The 19,785-nt window shown below is 49.7% G+C and overlaps 2 protein-coding genes across 5 annotated transcripts in view; one reads left to right on the forward strand and one right to left on the reverse strand.

Moving 5' to 3' along the window:
* The first annotated feature begins 1,690 nt into the window (after nt 1–1,690).
* The window catches only part of LOC102094566 (uncharacterized), a 39,535-nt gene continuing 21,440 nt past the window's right edge, over nt 1,691–19,785 (forward strand). The window contains exon 1 of the transcript XR_010466555.1: nt 1,691–2,155. The gene's annotated coding sequence lies outside the window, so the exon portion shown is untranslated. The remainder of the gene's footprint in view (nt 2,156–19,785) is intronic.
* Nucleotides 5,779–19,785, reverse strand: part of HNF4A (hepatocyte nuclear factor 4 alpha) — a 35,464-nt gene continuing 21,457 nt past the window's right edge. For all 4 annotated transcript variants that reach the window (XM_065031966.1, XM_065031965.1, XM_065031964.1 and 1 more), the window contains exons 3-10: nt 18,461–18,555; nt 15,898–16,004; nt 13,773–13,928; nt 10,522–10,609; nt 9,864–10,019; nt 9,343–9,579; nt 8,601–8,723; nt 5,779–7,950 (exon numbers count right to left, since the gene is read on the reverse strand). In XM_065031966.1, the coding sequence (XP_064888038.1) occupies nt 7,808–7,950; nt 8,601–8,723; nt 9,343–9,579; nt 9,864–10,019; nt 10,522–10,609; nt 13,773–13,928; nt 15,898–16,004; nt 18,461–18,555 (1,105 nt within the window). In that variant the 3' untranslated portion in view covers nt 5,779–7,807. The remainder of the gene's footprint in view (nt 7,951–8,600; nt 8,724–9,342; nt 9,580–9,863; nt 10,020–10,521; nt 10,610–13,772; nt 13,929–15,897; nt 16,005–18,460; nt 18,556–19,785) is intronic.

Consider the following 19,785-nt stretch of genomic DNA (forward strand, 5'->3'; position numbering starts at 1 on the left):
AATCACACTGAGATATGGAAAAGGTTATTAAAATAAGAGCAAAAGCCTTAGGCAGGTAAGAGAGAATAAAGAAGGAAAGCAGATGTGAGAATACTACATAGTGAAGGACTGGAGGTGAAATATAATTTGGGGATGGTCTCCAAACGAAGTAACCACCTTACCTCAGTTTTCCTTATGTGGGGGATGTTGAACTTGAAGAGGGTGGTGGGTGGTGAATGGAAATGAGGGGTTCAAGCACCAAGCCAAGTTGTAGGGAGAATTTTAAAGTGCTGGCGTATGAAATCACAGGAACAATAGCAAGAGTTTCTATAGTGTAACTGGTGTTGGCATCCTATGTCTAGAAACCAGTAAAGGCAGAACGAGTCTATAAGGAAGTAAAATGTAAAAACTGAAAACAAACATTCAAGCACTCACAGTTCTTCCCTAGCTGGAGAGTTTTGTCCTTACCCACGGCTGCAGGAGGGAGGACACGCTGCACCACACGCACACAGCCCTCCCCAGCCAAGAGGAGATGAACCTCACCAACTCTGCCACCTCATCAGCTCCACATCTACAGTATTTTGCAGGAGCTTCAGTCAGAACTTGTGTTGCCTGACCTTGGGAGCTACACCTGGAGCCCCATGGGACATCCAGCCCTTCTCACGTTCATCTCTCATATCACATGCGATACACACTTTTCTCAGCTCTTCTGGGTGCTCCTGCACCCTGCCGTTGTGTTATAAATGAGTGGCTGTTGGTGTTGGTTGATATTTAATGAAGTCCATGTTATAGTCTTCACTCATTTACTTATCCGAACAGTCTTAATACCCAGCCTGGGAAAGTTATCTTGGCTTTCTTAAGCTTTTCCACCATTAGCAATAAACGTTTTACAGTCTTGGCAGGCTGAGACTGAAAAGAGAGCATGACTTCAAACAGCTTTGCTCACAGAGAAGGGTTTAAACTGATATTAAATCACTAAACTGTGCAAACATAACAGTCCTGTAATAAAGATAATCTATGTACAGTTCAGGCCAAGAGGGGCTCTGGCCCTTGGGGTGCAGGCGGAACTTCTGGGCCCCACAAGTTACACAATTCTTTTGGGCAGCTCAGCATCAGAACAGAGAAACACAAGTCCCACGGCACTGGGTGAGGTCTGGCCGCATGTGGGGCCATGTCGCATCTCAAGCCTGAGCTGTTTCTGCTGCAGCAGCACAGAACGGGCTGTGGGGGAACAGCAGCCCCTATGGATCGCCCCGGGCAGGGCCACACTGGGCTCATGTAAACCTGGTCCAGACGTGGTGCCCGGCCTGTGGGATGCTTAGCTGTGATACAATCCAACAGCTATTCCTTTGCGCTCAAAGGGTGAAGCGACTGAGAAAATACGCCCTAAATTGCCATCAATATTAATGTTTCAAAGCGTGGAAGTGTACATCCTCCAGGACAGGTTTCCATGCCCGCTCTCACCCTGCACGTGGTGGTGCAAGAGGAGGATCTCACAGATGATGCCCTCAGTGCGGGGAGGCAGACGCCGTGCGGCAGAGCACTGCCCCTGTTCTGCGGCAGAGCACTGCCCCTGCTCCGCACATGTTCTCCCCGTGCACGTGTGCCAAAGCCACATGCAAAGCTATGGAAACAGGCACTAATATGCAAATGCACACAAATGTGTAGCTGCCACCGAGGCAGCTGTACACAGGCCCTCACCTGGGCATATAAAGTTGTGCTATAGTGCAGTTAGACCACCAGGAAGCCAAGTGTGGGGTGCGACACAGACATGCAGCCATGCTCAGCCAAGCTTTGAGAGAAGACTTCCCCCCCTCCTTGGCTTGACTAGCTTTAAGACTGGCAATGTTTTTGCAAAAGCTTGGCGAGGAGTGTGCTTGGCAGGGCCTCTGAATGTTTTAAATATGACGGGATTTATGTAGTTTAATTTACTCTGAACTGAGACAGTGGTTTCCCAGTCTTTCACGGTGTTTCACAGTGCCCTTGCATGCTGGAAGGCAAGCAGCTGTCTCACGACAGGAGTGGTCCCTGGCAGGATTAGTCCTCGCGGGGGCTGTGAAGGTGCTGCTCAGGGACCTGTGCTCCTCACCAGCCCCTTCACGGCAACGGCTGCAGCATGACTGAGCGTGTTAGAGCAGCAGAAGCATTCGGTTTTGCTCCTGCGGGAACCCAGTTGGTAAGTGGTGTGGGATCCTTTCCAGGGGCAGGATGAGGTAACTGCTGCTGCTCCCTGGGTTGGATTGGGAACTTTTGCTCCTGGAGCTTTCAACCCATCACAAGCTCTTACATCCATGGGAAGCTGTGAAGCAGAGTTGGGTGTTGGAGTAGCCCCTGAGCAATATTGCAGGCACTTGCACAGCCTCGAGGTGAAGGAATGAAGCTGTGTGATGGGCTGAGAGGAGAAGAGAGGAGCCACATGCAGGAAATAATAGGATTTCTATGGTAATAGAAGAGCCTGCAATGCTGGAGCTGTCTGCACTGCCTCCTCCATGGGCGTGCAGCACAGCAGGTCTCCAGCGTACTCTCCCAGGTGAGAAGGTGCCAGTCTAATCCCACACCCTGAGGTAATTTTAAGAGATAGCTAAAAAACCACGCAAAAGTGAGGATCCCAATGGTTGTCCTCACCTGTGCCAGAAGCGCTGTAGTCCAGAGTCAGGGATTCTGGGTCTGGCACTAAGATTTGTCTTTGCTGCTTCTGCCCTCAAGTTTCTTTTCTAAGCTGCTTGCCATCTTAGCTGCTGCATGAGCTGGGGACCTCTGCGTCTCTCTAAGTGAACCTTTAAGGCTTTGTATCCTCTGCCGATCAGCTCTGAGTGGATCCCAGAATATGCATGAACCAGCGCTGTCCGTGTCAATGGTTAGTGGTAATACCAACCCACGGACAGGATTAATTAATGGGTGCTTTCAAGGCATAGTGAGGCTTTGGAGAGTCCTGGAGAGGAACAGAGAAGTGTATTATTGAGTTACTTTATTGTAATGATTTTCCCGGTCAGTGAGGGAGAACAGGTCATGTTCCAGCCAGTGCTAACACCTCAGCTGGCAGTTGCACTGAAGAATTCCTGTCCGGCTCGTGATGCTTTCTGCTGTGGGTGTCTATCCGGGTTGTACCTCAGGCAGCTCTTGCACTGCTTATTGCCCCTGTGGCAGCTTCTAGGAGGAGGCAGGGAGTCATAACAGCTCCCTTAGACCAGACTCGTCTGGTGTGCGATCCCCTGGTCCCAGGAGGGCTCCCTGGTGTTCCTGTGTCACTCCAGGTCTGAAGCCAGAGTAAACCTTGGAAATACAGTTCCCAAAGCACCTTCCTTCCCAAGACTCAGCTTAGTCTCAGAGCTCTTCTCCTCCTGGGCTTGAACTGGGAGCACTCTGTTGACCCCAGCAGCCTCTTCTGTCTGACACAGGACACTGAACTGAAGGACGTGACTGCGGTCTTGTTTGTGCCGAGCTCTCCTCCTCACTCCACGCCTAACAAAGCTGACACTATATTGCCATTTTTATTGGCCTGGCTGGCAATTTTTCAGGTGCTAGGTGTGTTTATGATTACCAACGTCACACCTCAATTAGGAATGGGGAGAGGGATTTTAAACATACCCACACTTTACCCGTCCTCCTCTGGCCTCTCCAACTGGAAAGGGACGATGCAGTGCGTGGCCTGAACTCCCAAACTGGTTGGTGGCATTTGCACTCAGCCTTGAGGGAGCCGGGCAGCCTGGCACAGGGAATTGCCTGGCTCAGCAGTGCCACGTTGCCGAGCTGTCCCTGCTGCCTCTTGTTTTTCACGACTATCTGTGCCTGTGTGTGTGCACTTGCAAGTTTAATAGCAGCAATAGTTGCTTTTGTCGGAGATGATATGCAGGCCATAAAACTCGTTTGCCATTCTCTTTTTTTTTCCCCTCCGGCTGAGATATGAAAGCTGTGGAAAAGGCTCCAAAGCCTGTTGGCTATTTCAGATTAAGGTTATATAAGGAATATGAAAAGAATGCATTTCATAGTGGCCAGGAGACCTAAAAATACCACTTTCACAGATCTTTGCTTGGACATTGTGAAGAGATCTTGCAGTTGGAGATACTGCTCTCCAGGAAATCATCCTTAGTCTAGGTTGCAAGCACAGAAGAGGACAGTAGAAACCTCTTCTGTCCAAAAACAACATAAGGAAGTTGTGTCTTAAAGGCCAATACAAGCTGTCCTTAGGGCAGCCATCTCCTGTGACGTGGGACATTGCCCGTGGGCTCCAGGAAGCCCATCAGGGTAAAACACAGCCCAGGAGTGGCAAAACCCATGTCTCAGGGTGATTCCAGGCTCGAGTGACAGCAGAGGTGAGGGTTGGGACTGAGGACGACACTCGAGGACGGGGTTGTCTCTGGGGCAGTTTGTGGGTTTTTTACCAAGTGAGCTGAATCTAGCAATAGGAAACCTCTTGTAGGGACTGCAGTGATTTAAGATTAACCAGGTAAAGGGCAACCTTGATAGAGCAGTTCATGGGAAGGAATCCAGGAGAATTTATTGCTTCAAAGATTTGATATTGCATATATGGAGTTTTTAGGGCATATACCCCCGTAAACCAACTGTGGGTCACAGGGCTCTTGTGGCAGGTAGAGGAGTCCTGTGTTTTACTCCACATTAAAGAGAAGGAACTAACTTCTGTTCCATCTCTTGACTGGACTAACCACTCAGTTGCTCTGTATGTGGGATAGGACATGTGCTGCAACTGCCTTTGCTGACCTGTTCAGACATTCAGTGATGGCATCGGCGTTCTGGATGGTCATGGGTGCAAATTGAGGACACGCTGCCTGAGCTCTGTCCCATTATCCCGGATCCTCAGCCCCAGAGTGGAGGCTCTAAGTGCCGGCTCCACGTGGTCCTCACACGCAGCTCAGAATCTCATCCCTGCGCCTCACACCTGCTGACAGTTTTCGCCAGCATGACTGTCACTGGAAAGCCACTGGATGTGCAAGGAGGGTCACAGTGCGAGTAGCAGGGTTGGAAATCAGGCTGCTTCTTAAGCCTCATAGCTGGGATGAGACTGCCCAGCTCATTCCACATTGAAGGTGGGAGATGGGGGAATGTGAGGGGCATCTGCTGCAGATCGAAGTGGAAAATGCTGAATGTTGTTCCTCCCCAGGTACCTAATCTTTACAGCCATCTAGACCTCTCTCCGCTCTTCCCGTTATCTTCCTGGACATGCCACAGCTGAGGGCAGGCTCCTGTGATCAGAACTGCAGGTCATTAAGACTCTTCTCTAATTGTCAGTGTATTTCTTCACCTTTACAACCAGTGACAAATTGACTTTCACTTTATCATCTTATTGTGCCCCGTAGGCTCAGGCTGCCTTTGGCTGCCCCTGCTGCAAGCAGTAGGTTGGCTGTGTGTGAACCAAAGCAGAATCATCACCTCAAAGTGCTCAGAAACTACCTTTGAAATACAAGAGGGACTTAAAAATGAACATATTAGAAATGCTAATAACATATTTTGGCTTCCTTTGCTTGGCTTTCAGAGCACAGTTACTACAAGTCTTGAAGCTCCCTAGAATCATGAAAACAAATATTTATTCTTCACGTTTGTTTTTCTTTTAATGAAAATTGGGATTGTCATTCAGTCTTATGATTCCAGCACACATGGCTTCGGGACAGGCACCAGCTTACATGAGGGTCGCCAGGAAATAGTGACAGCTGGCGACAGCATCAAACACTTGTTTGGGCTTTTTCCTCGCTACGCATATGCTTTGTGCTCAGACCAACAGGGAGATGAGCCCCTTGATTTAAAATAAATCCTCCCAGAAGAAAGAAATCCATCTGTCTGGGAAAAGTTAGAAAATATTTTTGCATTTATTTCTTTTCTTTTTAATGAATACAAACTCTAGTGAAGAAATATTCCTCTGTTTCCATTGGAAGGCAGTAACCAGCAAAAACTGATGTACAGTATCAGGGAATGCTTGGTGCAAATGGACCAAAAAGGATTCCCCACAGAGTATGTCTACGTACAGGAAAAAAAAGGTGCTGCAGGTGGAAAAGACAGCCTGGTTATTATGGGGTTTTTTGCATTTAATCTCCCAATTATAAATAATCAATGTGATTTACAAAATAGTTTACAGAAAATGATTGGATTCATCATTGCAATAAATTACTCAGTATGATGCCACCAGCGTTGAGAGACGATACAACACTTCTGACACCATCAGCGCAAGGCGAGGTGTTTCATTTTTGCATTGGCAATCGAGGGACAGACCTGCAGCTCCTCTGGCTCAGATTTGTCCCCACCAGGGACCTCCCAGCAGCTGTGCTTCCACCAGCTTCACCAGTTCCGCCAGCACCCCACATGGCCCGTGGTTAGTTAGAGCTGCTGTTGCCTTGCGATGCCAAAACTGACTCGGGCCTGACGCTGCGCGGGGCTCTGCGAGCCCCAGCCCTGCCGGCACCCAGGGGGGCGAGCGCCGGGCACAGGATGGCTCCTTTCCTGGTTCCAGCTGTAAAGCAAAGGTCAGACCTGCAGGGTTTCAGCACAGGGAGGCGCAGAGAAATGGGGACTGTGGCGAGGAGGGTGCAGAGCCAAGGCTGGGGCAGACCCAAGGGTCTGTCCTGACCTCTGTCGTTCTTTGCGGGACTTGAAGCATGGTGGTTTTGAGGTTGCTGCCCTCAAACCCTCTGAGGTCTGAAGGAGCCATAATGAATTCTTATTGTGTTATGAAGACCTATAAATCTGTTATCAGCCACTCTAAGCTGAAGGTGTGGCACTGGTCTGGACAAGCAGATTATGTGGCATATCTTAGCATTAAAGCTGGGTCTGAACTGAGATCCTGGCTCACGATGCTCCCAGCACTTGGGCAGCCCAAGACTTGGTCCAACTGTAAGGCTCAGGCTCTTCTCACCCCCGCAGGTCCCTCCCACTCATATGTCCTTCCCCCGCTCTTCTTTCCAAACAGGCATCCAGTGATCTTCTCACTGCTGAGAAGCAGTAATGCAGCCAGTGATATTTTTGGCAGTGCTGCCCACCACCAGCCTGTACAGGAGTGGCCCTGTTCCATTAGCCAAAATCTCCTGAGTCCCGCGGCCCCCCAACTTCTCAGTCCAAGCAGTGAGGAGGCAGTATGTGGTGTGAGGGAAGGATTTGGCAGTGGTTGCTTCTCTGAGCCTTGTGGTGGGAGGGTGGTCATGGCACAGAAATAACAAAAGCCCTCAAAAGGCAGAAGGATCCAAATAGTGGAGAATCCTGGTGGGCCAGTATCAGCTGAAAAGATTTGTTAGACCTGGCTTGGGGGGGTTAGTTTGCTGGAGGGTGACACCATGCAAAAACCTGGGACTAGCCAAGGCTGAGGAGTGGTTCTGCCAGTGCTGCCTGGGCAGAACCAGCGTTCTTTACCCGCTGTGATGCTCCTGGGGGAGCTTCCATCTCCTTCAAGTTTGGCTGGACTGGGGACTGAGGAGCTGGCGTGGCTGGGGGAAAGCCCTCCATTCCCACAGCACAGAGAATTGCTTGTTCGCAGGGTCTGGTGTGTGCTGAACCAACACTGAGGGGTGGCAATAGGGAACAGCACTGTCCCCAGCCAGTCACTGCAGCCTCCCCACAGTGGGAGGCTGAAATCTGGCCCTTCTTACAAGGACAGAGGGTTTTAGTAAGGCTTCAACCTTAGTTCTGGGACTTGGGGCTGTCCATGGCACGTGCTGCCTGTGGCCGCAAGAAGACAGCTTTTGGTGGTGCTGGACTAGTCCAATAAGCAAGTCCGTGTGTTTGCACCCAAGGACCTCTGGATGGCTTCTCTTTTCACAGTGACAGAGTTAATTTGGGCTTTCCTTGCACACGGTCTTCTAATCGAGGCCAGCGGGTCTGCGGATTGCTAGATGACCTCCTGTTTCGTGATGGCGGGTTGCGGGATGGAGGTGGGCTGTTTGGCCACGGTGGCAATGGCTCCGGGCAGCAGCTTATATTGCTCTGGCCCTGAGCCTGCGGGTGGAGACGGCTGTGGAGTTTCTGGAGTAGCTACAGAAAGAGAAATAAAATTAGAACACTTGACAGCACTGGGATCTGCCCTCAGTTGTGCCACGTTCAGGTCTAAGCAAAGCAAAGGCTCTGTAGCTTTTGTGTTTGCTGCAAGGCAGCCCAGACACACAGCACAGTTAGATGCCCTGAAGAACCACAATAACAAACACCAAGTGAGGGGAGCTACTGGCAATTTAATCTATACTGGCCACTTTTTTGGTCAGCTGAGGTCGTTTCAGCCTGAATTCCCAAGTGGTCGTCCCATGTGGTGGGGGTGGTGGAGCAGATTGTCCTGTGTTTTTGCAGAGGGCAAAGTGAGGTATGTCTGAACCATTCAAGGGAAGTGGAGCCTTTCCGCTGATTTCAGCAGATGCTGGATGGAATCATCCATCCTCATGTTTAAGGGCTGTGTAAAAGCTACAGTCTGCCAAGGAACATCTTGTTGAATCAGTTAATCTAGCCTAATCTAATCTAACCCAACCCACCTCTCTGTTTGTCTTTTACTTCTTTCTGCATAGGAATTTCTCACACACTCATTATCAGATACTCTGCCTTGGATAGAAATTTCCTTGCAAGGTAGAAACTCCCTCCACAGGCATGATAGAAAGCTCTGGGTTTCTCCTGGGAGCTTCATGTCTGGCAATACTCACACATCTGCCCATTGTGCATCTGAGGAGGCATTGTGTTGGCCACAATGACATTTGTTCCCAGGTTCTCCTGGATCAGATGAGGGTGCAGGGGGTGGTGAGCATGCGGCGTTTCACTTGATGAGCCTAAAAACATATGACATTAGTTGCCACGATGGCAGAAGGAGACAGACCCGCTGCACCAAATTGTCCAAGGCTTTGTGCATGATCAGCTTGTGCATGTGTGATTGGAGCACACCCTTCCCGTCATCCTCCGTGGATGCCTTGGGCTACTAACCCCTGCATTTCCTCTTACACGGGATTGTATTCCTGAGTCACACCTCCACATAAAGAATAGCACAGTGGAAATTTTTCATTTTGTTTTGTCCCATTAGATGCTCCCAGTAAAATATCTGGGTCACTCTTTCAACCTGAGCTTTCAGACCTTTTTGTTTTGATGACTTCCTTCCGACACAGAGCAAGATTAGTGAGATGGCCGGCTGGGGGGAGTTTGGGGGTTGCACAGTAAAGCTTGTCTGCATGCAGAGGGCTGGGGACACCTCTGTCACTAGATGCACAGCTAATGCATCTCTCTAGGTGAGCAGAAATGGAGGACCCTTTGTTATTATTGCCAGTGATGGGGGAGATGATTTTGTGTGAGTCAAGGGCTGACTTGCATACAGTCTGTCTCCAACTTTTTCAGGTAGGAAGTGATGGTTATGGAGGTTGTCAAGGTGATCAGAGAATATGACCCTCAGGTACTCACCTCCCAACAGCATCTCCTGCAGCAGGTTGTCTATCTTAGCCATGCCAAAGAGCTTCACAAACTGAATCTGCTCTATCATCTGCCAGGTGATGCTCTGCAGCACGGGCAGCAGCAGCAGCAGCTCCCCGAAGCGGCCCCGCGAGTCGTACTGCCGGTCGTTGATGTAGTCCTCCAGGCTGACCTGCACCTGGTACCGCATCCGCTTGATCTTGGAGGGGTCGCTCAGTCCTTTGGCATCTGAAACAACGCACAGAGCAAACTGTCCAGGCTGCTTCCCTGGGAACTACCCTTCAGTAATGGCATGAAGTCCAGGTGCAGGCTGGGATGAGCTGGGTCTGATTATCTATTGTCTGCTGTAATGGATATTTTTTGCTCTGTGTAGACTGACTTCTCCCCTCCCTCTAAGAACAGTTTGTCCCAGAGAAGAGACAAGGGGCGTTTCCACACCTCGGGGCCAATATTAGTCAGCATAACCCAGACTGGTCCCCTCTGATGGTAACCCACAGCAGGCTGGAGCATACCTGGGTCAAAGAAGATAATGGCTTTCAAGCAGGCATATTCATGATCATCTATCTGCAGCTCCTGGAAGGGGAGGACCAGCTCGTCCAGGATGCGGATGGCCACGCGATTCACCTCCACCAGTTCAGGGCAGTTCCGCGGGATGATGTGGTCATTTCCTTTGGAGAAGCAGCACAGAGACCATCACCTTGTCATTGCCCAAGACTTCTCAATGGTTCCAAGGAGTTCAAAACCCAGGTAACAAACACCGAGATAATCTTGAAGGTGGAAGACTTAATAAGATCCTCATTCTGCCCCTTCCCGGGCTCAGCCCACCAGAAATGCTGATCTGTGTTGCCACAGCTGCCTCTTTTTACTCAGGACTCACTCAAGCGAGGACCAGCTGAGCAAGAAGCGAGAGCCTTTTCCTCAGTCACACCACAGCCTGCTCACACAAACTGGAGGGCACTGTGAATGTTCATAGTCCCCCAACTTTGCCACATGTTGTGGCCTTGATGTGGATGTCAGCCAGGCCTATTTGCTAGGCTCGCTAAAATACAGAAGAGATCAAGCCACCCTCCTGGGAAAATAATCCCCACAAACACTGAAGCACCCTCTCCTTCATCCCAGCAGGGAAGCCTCGCAGAAGCAGATGGGCCGGGAGCAGAAGCACACTCTTACCTAGCAGCAAGACATCCTTGAACACCATGGACCTCTTGGCAGCTCCCAATAACAGATGTTCCCCTGCGTGTGCTCGCAGCAGCGCTACCTACAAGGGCAGGGAAAAGTTATTTGGGTGATGCAGAGTCAAGGCTGTGATTTCACGTAAGCAAGAGGGAAAGACCATCATTCCTATACTGCACTCAGGGGTTGGGAGTGAGAGCCCCTCCCCAGTCACAGCCAGAGAAAGAGGTCAAAAAATGGTTTGTTCCTGTGTGTAAAGGGCAATAAATCCAGCAGAACCAGTAGATAATAACACCTGAAACATCTTATATTCATGGCACATGTCATGAGCAAGACCGCACTAGACTGTCCCAGGACCTCAGCAGTGGGCTGTTTGCAGACAAGGCAACTCCTTCCAGTGCAGGACCAGGGACCGTGCCCCAGCCTGGGAAGTGGGGAGGAGTACGATCCACCGCCGTGGATGGTTCCTGGCACCCCTGGGCTGGCTGTGAGCACTTGGGCCGGGGAAGCCAAAAGGATGTTTTTCTGCCCTGATGTTAATGATTGAAGTGTTTCATTTTACACCCTCCAGTGGGCCCTGAGAATGTTCTGAGTCTTTTGGCCTCCTTCGGTTAAAAATTTCAGAGATTTGGGCAGAAACAGGGTTAACGATTGGACAGCCTGACACAGGGGCTTCTTAATGTCCAGCCAGGAGCCTCTGCTGGAGAAAACAATCATTAAACATTAATAGAGAGATTCTGAAAAGTGTGGCCTGATGGCAATGGTCTCCTTTTCCAGTGTGCTATCCCTCAGCACATGACGAAGCCAAGAGAAGTTCTACCCTACCAGAAATACCAGGAGAGTGTCACCTGAAGAAGAGAGCTCTGGTTACAAAAGATGCTGATGTCTGAGAGAGGGATTATTTTTTTGCACAAGATGAAAAAGAGTTATGCAAAATAAGCAGAGTGGAGGTCCTTGCAAAAAACTGCACACACAGGATGCTGGGGAACCTTTATCTGTGTGCCAAAATCCAGCCTCTCTCTGTCACTGCAAACATGGGCGGATGTGTCAGCCGAGCTGCTTGTTGTTAGCAGAGCTGCACAAACTGAGCTTTCCTGTCTGATGGAACTTTGAGAAGGATGGAAAAACCATGGGTCCCAAGGGGGAGCAAAGCCTTCACATAGAAATTTCCTGCCTGATGCAAATTCAAGAAAGCTCATTTTGGTACAACCGTTTTTGTTTCTGTAAAATTTGCTTGTTTGAGCAGGGTTAAAGTAAATTACTTCAGCAATACAAAACCATCTCATTTGATATTTGTTCTTGCAGTGATCAACTTGAGATATACATCATTCCATTCTGAACTAGGATAAATATAAAAGTTGTAACACAACAAAGTAGATCTTTAAGTTTGAAATGAAGTGGCTTTGCCTCACCAAACCTGGTACTTTGACATTTTGGTGAAGGGTTAGATATGACCTTTCCTATAAAAATGTTGGCAGAGATGATTCATTCTCAGGCAACGTTTTAATGGCAATGTAACAGCACTTCCTAACGTTAAATGTTCCCACTAGACACGTCTTGACTGGCTCTCATGCCCCTTGGGCAGCTGCCTTGCATGTGGTTTCATTGCATTGTTCATTCCTGCTCCCTGGCATTTCTGTCCTTCCTCCTGCACTCCCCTGAGTATCTGCTGCCTCTGTTCTCACACCGTCCTTCGACAACACGGATGTCCTGGATGGATTAGTATTAATGCAGCGCAGTCTTTCCTCTCAAGCACTTTGGGACAGTTTGGGAGCTGCTCGTGATGGGGGATTGCTGGGTAGAACAGAAGATCCGTTTCGGTGAGACGAGCCTGCGGAGCGTGCTGAGAGCAGCCTCTCCCCTGTGGGAAGGCAGGTTCAAACAACAGCATCTCTAGGCTTCGTTTTCTTCTTTGAGAAATGTTGTGGCCCCACAATTGTAAAATGAGCTGTAGTTTACAGAGTTATTACCCGGGTTTACTGCCTCTGTTCCAGATGGCACGAGGATGCAGTGGGTTATGCAGAGCTGCCCCGAGCCTCCACTGGGCTGCAGCATGTTTGCTGTGTAAATGTCAATTGCTACTGGAGTTCCTTTTGGTTTTCATCATTTTTGACTTGTTTGCCATAGGAGTTTAACAGATTTCTTACTATTTTAAAAAACATAGCACTTGCACATGATAGAAAAGAAGGTAACATGCTCCTGTGTTAACAGCACTGAATTTCCCAGGGCTCTGTGCTGCTGGGTGATTATCAAAGAGTTCAAATTTAGGATTTAGGGCGGTAGATCAGCTGCATACTCTCATCTGCTGGATATCATTTTTCTTCATGATATAAAAATTATGTCTAGGTCAATAGGGCTGGAGACTGATCCTGGCTGCAGAGAACACATACTGGTTTTGTGACTGTACGCTGAGCAGGTTGGAAATACATTCCTCTCTGTGACAGGACCATGCTGGCCACTGCCAGAAGTGCTGTCCCTTCCCGCTGGGTGCTCCCCACCATGCACACGTGCTGTTCAAGGCTGGGCACACATCCTGTCCTGCAACATCTGCTGCAGACCTCTGAAATTTAGACTTACACAGGAGACATCTCCTTGTATGTCTTTGCGGCTGCCCGAGATCCTGCAGTGTAGTTTTACAAAGGATTTCAAACTCACTGTGCTTATCCTGGTTATGGAATCAGCAAATGTCATTTTAGTCATTTGTGTTCAATGCAAATATATTTCTGATTTTTAACTCTGAAGAGAGATTTTCTTGTTGCCTTGGGAGCAAGCTAGTGTTTAGTTTCAGTAATTCCACACCAGGAGGCTGGAAACAAACATGTCCCTAGGCAAGAAGCAGAAAGAAAGAGAGACAGGCAGGTTTTGTTTTAAGCCTTGCGCAGACCTTAGGCTAGAAATCTGTTCTACTGATTACCCCAAGTATTTCGATAGCACTTCAGGTTTTCAAAGTGCTGTACAAACTATAATTAACAAATAATTGACTGAGAGACCCATGCAGAATGCACACCTGATTATGTACCTAATTTCAGCTCAGCGTTATCACGACTGTGCTCATCGACTGATGAGCTGCACATACAAATGGCCTGTGCTGGCATTGTATGGATGCCGTTCCCAATCAGTCTCAGCGGCCAGGATAACGGAGTGAACAATGCACATTTGCTTTGAAGGTCTCAGCTGCCTGGCTCTCGTTCTGCTCCCCACTGCCTTCGCGGGGGCAGAGCGAGGTGGGGTGGCTGGGGGGCACTCGCCTGGTCATCCAAGGGCAGCTCACAGAAGGCAGGGATGTACTTGGCCCACTCCACCAGCACCAGCAGCTGCTGCTTCATGGATTCACACACGTCGGAAATGTTGGCGATCTTCTTTCCTCGAATGTCTCCATTGAGCACAGGAACTGGGGATGATATCTGGAAGGTGAAACAGGGTCCTTCAGCTTTCAGTGCCGTGGAGGAAACGCAGACAGGGAAATCCCCAGCCCATGGGTTGTGCTGGTGCAGACTCCAGCATCAATAATTACTCTTTTCTCCTGCACACCCATCCCCCAGGATATGTGGCCCACACAACTCATTTAAATTGAGATCAACCTGGGGACCTGTGAACATGAAATGCTTCAGAGCTGAGGGTGTCGATCATCTTGGTAAACTCCTGACTTGACTAGACTGGAAAGAACAGAACAAACGTTTCTAAAGCCAAGGTCTTCCTCCCACTGAACAAATATGCTCAGTCAAGATCCAGGAGGGAACAGAGGGGCTTGTGGAGCAGCCAGCCTCATCAGTAACAAGGACATGTCCACCCAGTGCTGCTGCACAAGCTGCTTGGTCCCACCAAAGGGCAGAGAACTGCTCCCCTGTCACCCTGCTCCAGAGGCTCTGCTTCTCCTGTCTGAGACAGCATGAGCACAAGAAGGGACCATTTCCTTTGCAAAGGACAACCCTGACAAATCTGCAGGTCACACAGAGCTGGAAAGAACATCTCCTGCAAACCAGGTACCCAGCTCCTGCCCTGTTCTCACGCATAGCTGCTCACCCAGCTCATCGAAAAATTTGCCCTTAGTCACTACTTTATCCTCGTGCTTCTGTGAGCAATTAACTCAAGCCCATTGCTGCCCTCCGCCTGCCCTCGCTGCTCTTGGACAATATCAGCTCTTCCTTCCCTGTTCCTGCCAGCATTTTCAGCTTGAACTCCGCCAGCCTCCCCAAGGAAATGGAGTTCAAATGTCACCTGCATGTTGGGTTTTTTTCAGGTTGCATTACCTGGAAGCTTTCCAGCTCTTGAGCTATTATTGAATAAATAAGATTGTAAAAATCTCACCATGTATTACCCTAATCAGAGAGCCCGGAAGGCTTAGCAAATAAATAAAGACCTCTGAGTGAGTGACCTGAGATCTTGGAGAAAGCAGCTCCTGAGCAGTATCTTGTTCTAATTAGCCAAGCACATGAAAGTTACCAATTACCACGCTGGAGCCTGCCTTGTTTAATGAATCCCTCTGTGCTCTGTGGGAGAGCAGGAGCTCCCCTGGCTTTGTTGATGGTTGTAGGTTTTACCAGCACACCCTGCTCCAGACTTACATGTGGTCCCAGTGCAGGACTCAGAGTCCCGGAAATGTCCTTCCCTTGTCGATCTGGTGACTTGAGACCTCTTTATCTCACACCTCTGGGAGCAGCACTGATATTATTTTTATAGGGTCTATAAATATATTAGGGCCTGCGTAGGATGAGGTGAGATGTGGGATGAGATTGGATGTGCTGCTTGTGTACAGGATTGGCCTGTAGCCTTTCCGGCATGTCCCCTCCCCAGGCAAGTGGACCTTGCAGCCTGAGCCCAAGCCTGGAGCCCAGGGCATGTCCTGTCATGTCCTGGAGCATCTCCCTTGACAGTCTTTAGGGTAATGTGTTCTGTGAAGCAAGGAAGAACATGGACTGGCAACTCATATCCCTCTTCTGCTTGTGGGAATGGGGAATTTCAAGCAAACCCTGAAAGTAATAACTAATTTCTTGTGAAACTGTATGGGAAGCCAGAATCCAAAGTTCCTAACAGCTAATGGGGAAGGGAGGCTCATGGGAGGCCAACCCCTCAGCTGGATTAGGTGGTTGCAGGTCCTTGGGTTTCAGTTATTCTACCCTATTTTCTTCCAACTCTCCAGCCTTCATGTGTCCCATCAAAGCAGAACAGATTGTTGCATATTATTACAACTGAGTTCTGGACCAAGGAGCATTACAGGGATGGTTTCAGGTACAAATGCCTTTGAAAAACCAGTGTTGAGTTGGCAGATAGGTTACTTAGAAAAGAGGTGGTAATTCGAAGACAAAATACAAACTGGCTCTACTGACCAGGTAGTGCCTGATGCTTTTGTATTTGCCAAAGAAGAAAGGTTACCTGTTGTGCCAGGACTTCTGCCTGCAGCAAAACATTGATGGAGGGCAAGCTGCTGTCTTCATAACTTGATCTCCGGGTGCTGATTCGGTCCCGTTCATTTTGTACAGCTGCAAGAGAGTATTTTGGCTGAGCTGCACGTCATTCATGGTGATGAACACCAAAAGCTAGCGCTGACTTTCGGTGTTCCCCTTCGCAGTGCTCGGGAGCACGTCCATAGCTGCGGTTTCGCAGCTCCCCTGCCTGGCAGGGCAGAGGCGCAGCGGTGTCTGGGTTGTGACGGGATGCCTGTGAGAGCCGGCTACGGCTGGTGGTGCCGGTTTCACATTCACTTTGTTAGGCTTTCCTGGGACAGGGTCATTTCAGAGCCCACACACCTAGTTCAGAGCCTGTGGGGTTCAATGGGAAAGTTTCCTTTCAAAGGGTCTGGCTCTTAAGTGTTTGAATTTCAAGATATGGGGTCTGAAATGGTGGCTATGCTCATGCATGCGGCCCAAAGCTTATGTGTGAAATAGAGAAGTCAAGCATCTGCATGGCTGCTTTGTCTGTCCGCACAACCTCTATGAGCTCCATTTGGGAAGCTCTTGCACTGGGTAGGTGCAGTCGGAAAACTTTTGTCTAAGTTACAATAAGGAAAGAAGTGCAGAACAGCTCCTGCTGCTCTATCCAGAGCAACAAAGTTCTTTCATCCCTTATTGTAAAGACAGTCCCAGGACGGGTTTGACCTCAGCGTGCTTCCCTGCTTGGTCTAGTCTTGAGGACCTGGGCTTTGAGTCTGGAGGTGTCAGCAGCCAGAGCAGAAGCCGTAGTGCTGAGGCGAGGGATTTGCCTCTCTGCCACGAGGCTGTGAGCTGGCCGCAACTCACCACGGCCATGCCAAAGCCATCTGCTCAAATAAGGTATTGATCGATGGCAGAGGAGACAGAACAGTCCCTGCCTTACGCTGGTGGCTCTCTGGATTGATACGTTCTCAATGTATAAATCCACCTGATCAAAAGCAATAATGAGGCTGGGCCAGATGAAAAGCCCTGCAGTCAGCGGCTGTAAATAGGAGCTCTCAAGGTTATGCTGCTTGTTATCAGTAGCAGGCCCCCGAGTTCAGTCACGCCATGATGTTTTCCAAATGTTTGCTCAGTATTAGCTGGTCATGCACCTAATGTAACTTCTATTGAATATTAACAGACAGCAGCAAAGCTTTGGGTATAGGATGAGTGGGCACCACAGGGAGAAGGGGATTCCTGTGTTCTTCAGGAAAAGTCAAGCCAAGCAATACCTCATCTTCTTTAACACAGAAGAAACGTTCCTGCCCAGAGGTGCAGGCCAGTGTTCCTGGGCAAGCTGCCCGGCTGCCACTAGTACTTCCCTCCTGTCTTCAAGGACCCCTTTTCTCCTAAGTTTTTCTTTAAGGGAGAGTGAAATGGAGAGAGCACAGGGTTTAATTTCTCTACACGGAACAACATGGCCAAATGCCTCCTGGTTGTCCCTTTGCAGCCACCAGTGGGGTGAGCTCTGTGAGGTGCTGGCAGCTCCTCTGGGCTGGTCCGGGCAGTTTGTCCTTCCCCCGGCAGTGGGACCACCAGCAGGACCACAGCAGCCCCAGTTTCCTTGCCACTGTGAGTGCTCCTGAGAACCAAGCAGGGCTGCAGCAGGGTGAATCCTGTCCTGTCATGTCTGAGTCATGGGGACCTGGCAGAGCTGCAGAGAGGCCGGGGATTGGTGAGGTGAGCCTGTGCCATGCTGGGGGTGGGTATTGACTTGTTTCATGTGGAGTTAAATAGCCAAAATGCTCCACCTTACTCTGCGTCCCTTCTGCTGTGGCTGATGTATCAGATAAAACTAAGCTCTCTGCAGAAGGTCAGCAGAACCTATATGTACAATATGAGAAAAAGGGGCAAAATGACAGTTGGACCTTTGCTGGATTCACCCACCCAGCTGTGGCTTTAGCAGTGACTCTGGGGCAACAGCACTTGAAGCAGTTTTCCCAAAGTGTTAACAAATTTTCAGACCTTCTTTGAAGTTTCTGCTTCTCACTGATGTTGAGAAGTGTTCCCAAATTGCTCAGATGCCCCAGCTATGTGGGATCACAGGTGACGCGTGTCAGTGAGAGCGAGCAGTAGAGCCCTGGGTGTGACTAGTGTGTGCAAGCAGGGGCAGTTCTGAGACACAAGCATGGCCCTGCAGCGCTCTCATGGGCTTGTCCTTGCTGGCATTTTAGAGGTGCCCCGAGAAGGGGCCCTGACATTGAATTTGGGAGCAGGCATGGCCCCTATGCCTTGCCATGAACTGTTGGGACGATGGCTGCTTGCAAGGACTTTGCACAGGTGGGAATGGGCAGGCTGGGCACATGCAGGACTCATGACTGGAGGCCAGAACCCTCCCTAAGCCCTTCTGTGATGGGGTCTGGATCTGTGCCCAGGAGAGCGCAGCGGAGGGACGACGGGGCTGGGATGGCTGGTGAGTGTGCACATGGCAGGGACTGGCCTTGGGCTGCGAGGGCTTCCTCACACAGATGCAGGCAGCGTGATGGCTGCTGGGGGGAGCGCGGGGAAGCCACAGCGTCACCCACCTTCCTTCTTCATTCCTGCTCGGAAGCACTTCTTAAGCCTGCAGTATCGGCACTGGTTTCTTTTGTCTTTGTCTACCACACACTGCCTGTTAAACCTGGGAAGAAAGAGAGGTGTGAGGAGCAGCAAGACTGAGCCTGAAGGCAGGACAAGACAGTGTGCTAGGCTCCAGGCTACTCTCAGAGCAGGTTCCCAGAGGCTCAGCCTTAAAAAGGAGCCCCAGCCCGTGCCATTTCCACGCTTACATTAGCCTGAGGTTTCTTCTTTGCACTGAACATCTCAGCCCTCTGCTCTGCCTCTGGATGTTCAATAGGGATGGGCCAGAGCTGGCAGTCACATGCAGGAGTTCGGGCTGCTGGTCTTATCACTAGGCACAGGATGCTCATAATGGATTAACAAGCCCCAGAGAAGTTACAAGTGTGAGCCAGGAAGGTCAGAGCCACATTGGTAACCTCCTTTGTAAGTTAGATCCCAATTAGAAAGGAGGAAGAATGCATTTATTCTGCATAAAAAAGGGGTAGAAGGTTGTTCTGGAGCTAGGAAAGTTAAGAAGTGGGTTTAAATCCCTGTATGTCTCCAGGGCTGTTTTTGGGATCCAGGCAGGTTGCTTCTGACTTCTGGGCAGTGTTGCGGGTGTGCAAACAGCCCTCCAGCCAGCTGTGCTTCAGACAGGAGTTGGGAAGCAACCAGCTCCTTCCCTCCACACTCATACCACCAAATCCGCCACACACGGCGGGGCAAACACTGTGTGTGTGGCTCTTGCATGCAGCACAAGCCTGGTGACCATTTGCAGCATGAATTTCATTTGTAAATTTGGTCTGATTTACTGCTTATTGATCGAGATTGCAAAGGCAAAGGCACGTGGAGCTGGGAAGGGGCTCCCAGCCGTGCCCAGTTCTGTAGCTTTTGAAAAGGCTTGTTTCTACTCTACTTTTTAAAGCCCCAAGCTAAGATTTCCCCAAATGGATGTCTGAAATATGCTTTTTAAGCATTTCTATAGCATTTATAATATAAAAGCCCTACTCTTCAAAGAACTGGGCACCTTAGCTTTTCCCACTGGAGCTGTGGGGAGGGGGCTCCCTGGGCAGCCAGCCTCAGTAGCACTGGGGTGCCAGCAACAATGTGCTCTCACATGCTCTTATAAACCTGGGGTTTCTTTCTGTCACTCTGATTTTAGAGTCATGTTGTTGTTCAGCCTGGTGGCTGTCAGGCCATCAGGAGCAACTCACTCATAAATCCAGAGTGATTTAGACACTCTGAGCTGGGGATTCCTCAGTCTCCTCTGCGACTCTCTACGTGTGTGTTGCTCAGAGCAGGAAGCAGGCAG

This window comes from Columba livia, chromosome 16 (genome assembly GCF_036013475.1).
Source record: "Columba livia isolate bColLiv1 breed racing homer chromosome 16, bColLiv1.pat.W.v2, whole genome shotgun sequence".
Lineage (NCBI taxonomy): Eukaryota > Metazoa > Chordata > Aves > Columbiformes > Columbidae > Columba > Columba livia.